The sequence below is a fragment of the Rutilus rutilus genome (assembly GCF_951802725.1).
Source record: "Rutilus rutilus genome assembly, chromosome: 11".
Classification (NCBI taxonomy): domain Eukaryota; kingdom Metazoa; phylum Chordata; class Actinopteri; order Cypriniformes; family Leuciscidae; genus Rutilus; species Rutilus rutilus.
Window position 1 is genome coordinate 22,475,252 of NC_140216.1, and position 6,128 is coordinate 22,481,379.

Here is a 6,128-nt window from a genome sequence, read left to right on the forward strand (position 1 = left end):
GCATACAATCTTTTTTTTTATTATTATTTAAATAGGTTTTCATGCTGAATATTCAGTATTAAATAGGCATTAATGCTAACAGAATGATTAATACACTACTTGTAGATAGGTTTTTGCCAGAACAGGTTAATAAATGCAGAGAAAGCATTTTGAAACATAACCGTGACTATAGACTGCAATAGAGGGTATGCACTATGTAACACATATGTAACACTATGTATACACCGTCGGCCGGAGTGACTGCGGTTACATCCACTGAGTGGCAGAGAAGCAAATGGATCGCTGCAATTCACAGAAACAACTGGACTCCAGGCAGCGAAAGGTGGATTTGCAGTTATCATTTTGCAATATGCTGAATTTAGGGGTAAAATCATACCCTATATATTGTATTTTTTTATATATTGTATTGACAACTCAATTAAAAATGTACCATTGTATATTCTAAATAATTGGATGTTTTTAAATAAACACTGACAAAAAAAAACGTTTTAGGGCTGGAGGATATGATGATATATATAACAATATACAGTGGGGAGAACAAGTATTTGATACACTGCCGATTTTGCAGGTTTTCCCACTTACAAAGCATGTAGAAGTCTGTAATTTTTCAACTGTGAGTGACAGAATCTAAAACAAAAAGCCAGAAAATCAATAAAGTAATTAATTTGCATTTTATTGCATGACATAAGTATTTGATACATCAGAAAAGCAGAACTTAATATTTGGTTCAAAAACCTTTGTTTGCAATTACAGAGATCATACATTTCCTGTAGTTGACCAGGTTTGCACACACTGCAGCAGGGATTTTGCCCCACTCCTCCATACAGACCTTCTCTAGATCCTTCAGGTTTCGGGGCTGAAAGATTTTCTATTGGGTTCAGGTCTGGACACTGGCTAGGCCACTCCAGGACCTTGAGATGCTTCTTACGGAGCCACTCCTTAGTTGCCGTGGCTGTGTGTTTCGGGTCATTGTCATGCTGGAAGACCCAGCCACGACCCATCTTCAATGCTCTTACTGAGGGAAGGAGGTTGTTGGCCAAGATCTCACGATACATTGCCCCATCCATCCTCCCCTCAATACGGTGCAGTCATCCTGTCCCCTTTGCAGAAAAGCATCCCCAAAGAATGATGTTTCCACCTCCATGCTTTACGGTTGGGATGGTGTTCTTGGGGTTGTACTCATCCTTCTTCCTCCAAACACGGCGAGTGGAGTTTAGACCAAAAAGCTCTATTTTTGTCATTGGCAAACTTCAGACAGGCCTGGACATGCGCTGGCTTGAGCAGGGGGACCTTGCGTGCGCTGCAGGATTTTAATCCATGACGGCATAGTGTGTTACTAATGGTTTTCTTTGAGACTGTGGTCCCAGCTCTCTTCAGGTCATTGACCAGGTCCTGCTGTGTAGTTCTGGGCTGATCGCTCACCTTCCTCAGAGGGTGAGATCTTGCATGGTGCCCCAGAGCGAGGGAGATTGACAGTCATCTTGAACTTCTTCCATTTTCTAATAATTGCACCAACAGTTGTTGCCTTCTCACCAAGCTGCTTGCCTATTGTCCTGTAGCCCATCCCAGCCTTGTGCAGGTCTACAATTTTATCCCTGATGTCCTTACACAGCTCTCTGGTCTTGGCCATTGTGGAGAGGTTGGAGTCTGTTTGATTGAGTGTGTGGACAGGTGTCTTTTATACAGGTAACGAGTTCAAACGGGTGCAGTTAATACAGGTAATGAGTGGAGAACAGGAGGGCTTCTTAAAGAAAAACTAACAGGTCTGTGAGAGCCGGAATTCTTACTGGTTGGTAGGTGATCAAATACTTGTCATGCAATAAAATGCAAATTAATTATTTAAAAATCATACAATTTGATTTTCTGGATTTTTGTTTTAGATTCCGTCTCTCACAGTTGAAGTGTACCTATCATAAAAAGTACAGACCTCTACATGCTTTGTAAGTAGGAAAACCTGCAAAATCGGCAGTGTATCAAATACTTGTTCTCCCCACTGTAAGTGATCACCTGGATTTAGACCTACCTATATTGTATTTATATAAAGCGTTCACAGGCAAATTTGCTTTATGCATTTTCCCTGAGTCGAAATCAAGCACAGATAAATGTCAGGAAACAGGATTCCTGGCTGCATGTCAATATCCATGGATCACTGGATCTTTGGTAAGTTTTAAGGAACACTATATCGAGTCCAACCTTTAATTTAAAATGATAATTGTTTGTTTTACTCACGGTTTTGCAGTTTCCCCTATTAAATCCAGTCACGCAGCAGGCTCTTTTGTCACTTAGTCCGGCTGAGGGGGCGTTCTGGCGGGAAAGTGAAGTCAATGCCTCTATAATTTATGCAAAGTTTTTACTTGTTCATTTTTTATTGAATTTTATATTCTTCCATTGTTTTTGCAGTGACCAACCAATATTCTGCAGCGATGCATTATTACCTGCAGGCAGGGACTGTGTGCTCAGATTACTTCACTAAACCAGTTCCTCCTGATGTCTACACTGACCAGGTGCTGCAAATTTGCTGAACGCTGTTATGAACAAATAAAAACAATTATTTCTACTTTTGTCTTGGTAATAAAATGCTGTCTAAAGATGTGACTGAAATATTGTCAGGACTGACATGTGGAATGTCTTTGCAGGTTCTGAAGAGAATGATCAAGTGTTGTTCGTTGTTGAATTGTCACACTCAGGTAACAAGCCGTCATGAACCGTCTTGTTTCAGATGTTAGTACTAACTAATTCATTATGTGATTGTGTACACTTTGCAGGTAGCTGTTCTCTGCCAGTTTCTGAGGGAAGTGGACTACATGACTGCTTTTAAAGCTCTACAAGAGCAAAACAGGTGAACTTACAATGCATACTGTATCAGTACCCTACAAAATAATTCAGAAGTTTAATTCTCTCTCCACCCCTTCCCCCTACTCCATCAGTCATGACTCTATGGATTCGTTCTATGACTACATTTGGGATGTGACGATTCTGGAATATCTGACATGTATCCTTTTTTAAAGAACACTATTTCAGACCAACAACAATCTGTAGTCAGGAGTTATCAGTTTTGAGGTCTAAATCTGCTAATTTATTAATACAAAATTAGAATAACCTTTTTTTCCAGCATATCTGATATTCTAGCCGTTGTTAAACCGTAACATTGGCTCTCAGACATTCACCAAAAACGAGGAGAGGGTGACAAAAGACAAGTTGCAGTAAGCTGATTTGTTTTCTCTATTGATTCAATAATTACATTTATTGCAGATAGTGTGGAATTGTTAATATCTAGTAATATCTATAATTTCAGTGCAATTTTAATGCAAAATTTGGACAGAAGTATCTTTTGTAGTAACATTTGGCCATCACAAAAGAAACTAATTCGCTCACTGCATTAATATGAAGCTGATGATGGTAAATTTATGTGAACACAGATCAAGGCCATCGGACAGACGGAGTTAAACTCCAGTAATCCAGAGGAAGTCCTGCAGCTCGCAGCACAAAAAAGAAAGAAGAAATTCCTACAGGCCATGGCTAAACTCTACTTTTAAATTCAATCCAAAATGTTTATTTAAATCTTTATACTGAAAAATCAATTTCAAATAAATATGGCTAAGCTTTTCCTAAATAAGTTGTCTCCTACGTTTATATACAAATACACAGAGGTGTATGATTTTTTTTTTCTTTTTTCTGTGGTCAAATACTTTATATCCCATTTTGTGTTTTTAACAATCCAATGCACAATTTAATGATTTTTGTAAAGGAGAAATTGGTATATGTAAACTGATTACATTGTATATGCAAATTAACAGTATTCTGTATAAGTAACAATATTAGTTAAGCACTAGACTCACCAGCATGCAGCAAGGTTATTTTCATAAAAATAAAAAAAACTGAAACTAAGACTAAAACTATTGGTCAAAAAACATTTTCGTAAACTGAAATAAAATAGAAATTTCAACATAAATGAAAAACTAAAACTAAACGAAACTAACAACAGTTACTGAAAAACGAAATAATAATTAGCAAAAATAAATAATCGTTTTTTCCAATTCCACTGCGCTACTTTATTTTTCAATGTATGACTGCGCTTGAGTCTCGTGTCTTTTGCAGCGTCTCGTGCATGACACGACGCTCTTAAAACGCGGCAGTCAAGTTAAAATAAGTTAAACTTTTAAAAGACGCGTATCTAGACCTTGTGCTTTTTCCCCATTTCGCGTCTTTTTTCCGTTGTTGCCACGATGCAATAGACAAAAAGCATAAGTGGATCAATACAAGAATAATGTTTGAAAGGATTAATCATAGAAATAACCTTAAAGAATAATCATACGCATATCTTTTTCTTTTTCTTATACAGCACTCATGAATGAGTGTGAAAGAATAATTTTTACTTTTTAGTTGCATTTGTTTGGTTCTTTGTTCATCCTCAATTATTATAATTTTTTTATTAAGAGGTTTTCACAAGAGTTAACTGTAAACTGCAAACATTAAACTTGGCTGAAATTAAATGTCTTTAACTGGAAGTGTTCTGTTAACTCTGCTAAACTATAAAAAATAAAGCTAAAACTGACACTAAACATATAAAAACTAAATAGAAATGTGTTCACAAAATAAAAACTAAACTAAAACTAACAAAACCATTAATGAAAAAAACTAAAACTAAACTGAAATTTATTGGAAATTTGAAAATGATATTAAAATAAAAACTAATTAAAAAATGCCAGACTACAATAACCTTGATGGGAGTCCCCTGTTGGATAGGTTGACATCGGTCAGAGAGTCCCCTTTTGGCCAGTGTAGAGCGATAGTGCTCTGTTAGTAATAGACGTGTGTGTGTGCAATGGCACATAACAATGGCAAGTAAATTGTTAGGGACTGCATAACCAAGCATAGAAAGTATCTATGAAGAGAAAGCGTTAAATAAGAAAAATAACATTATGAATGATTTTCATTAATGATATGCTATATATATATGTATATATGTATGTTTGGGCATGTTTGAAAATACTTGAAAGTTCAGTAACACGTCATAATAACTGCACACTATTAATGATTAGTTAAGCATTAATAAACAGTTAATTCGTAATTTATAAAGCATAGACATTAATAAGCAGTTTATAGATAAAGCTATAAATGCTTTATTCTTGTATAAATACTTTATTCTTTATTTAGAAGCATATCTACATGTGTATAATAATTGTGTTTTCATACTTTATTAATGATCAATTTATAATTTCTAAATGAAGTATAGCATTATTTACAAAGTTGTTGTTTAGGTGTTGTCAGTGATTCATAAGATCACTTAAGTGGAAGTAAATGTAGTAAATTCAGGTAGTATAAAGCATTTAGTAGTGGTCAGTTAACTATTTTTGTGAGCTCATCTAAAGTGAGGACTAGTTATGCCTTGTAAAGCATTTATAAAGGAGATTTAAAGGCTCACTGATCTTCTAAACAGAAAAAGGAAACAAACAACACAGTGATACAGAACATACAAATATTTAACTGAGCCTTTAAATCTCCTTTATAAATGCTTTACAAGGCATAACTAGTCCTCACTTTAGATGAGCTCACAAAAATAGTTAACTGACCACTACTAAATGCTTTATAACTACCTGAATTAATCATGAACTACAGTAGAAATACATGTTAATAAACCATTTATTAACACACTATTACTATATGTCTGAATAAGATGTATGAAGGTACATTGAAATAGTTTATTAATCATTTACTTACACTTTCTAAGTGATCTTATGAACCACTGACAACTCCTAAACAACTGCTTTGTAAATAATGCTATATTTCATTTAGAAATGATAAATTGATCATTAATAAAGTATGAAAATACAATTGTTAAACACATAGATATGCTTTTAAAACAAGAATAAAGCATTTATAGCTGTATTTATGAACTGCTTATTAATGTATATTAATGCTTTATAAATGAATTAACTGTTTACTAATGCTTAACTAATGATTAATAGCGTGGTGTTATTATAAAGTGTTACTAAAAGTTCCTCAACTAAGCAGCCAGTTAAACAGCAGCTCTACAGTCTCAGAGCCTCTAGGACGGCAAGCCATTCAAACAATAGAGAAGTGTGAACGACGTGTGTTTAATGGGCCATTGCAGTTCCTGCTCCAGC

The 6,128-nt window shown here is 35.1% G+C and overlaps 1 protein-coding gene across 1 annotated transcript in view; it reads left to right on the forward strand.

Annotated features, from left to right (window-relative positions):
* The window catches only part of ints8 (integrator complex subunit 8), a 69,599-nt gene extending 65,735 nt beyond the window's left edge, over positions 1-3,864 (forward strand). Inside the window, exons 23-28 of the mRNA XM_084422811.1 lie at positions 2,401-2,504; positions 2,637-2,687; positions 2,766-2,839; positions 2,928-2,992; positions 3,160-3,203; positions 3,420-3,864. Coding sequence (XP_084278937.1) covers positions 2,401-2,504; positions 2,637-2,687; positions 2,766-2,839; positions 2,928-2,992; positions 3,160-3,203; positions 3,420-3,536 — 455 coding nt within the window. The 3' untranslated portion in view covers positions 3,537-3,864. The remainder of the gene's footprint in view (positions 1-2,400; positions 2,505-2,636; positions 2,688-2,765; positions 2,840-2,927; positions 2,993-3,159; positions 3,204-3,419) is intronic.
* Positions 3,865-6,128: the final 2,264 nt, after the last annotated feature.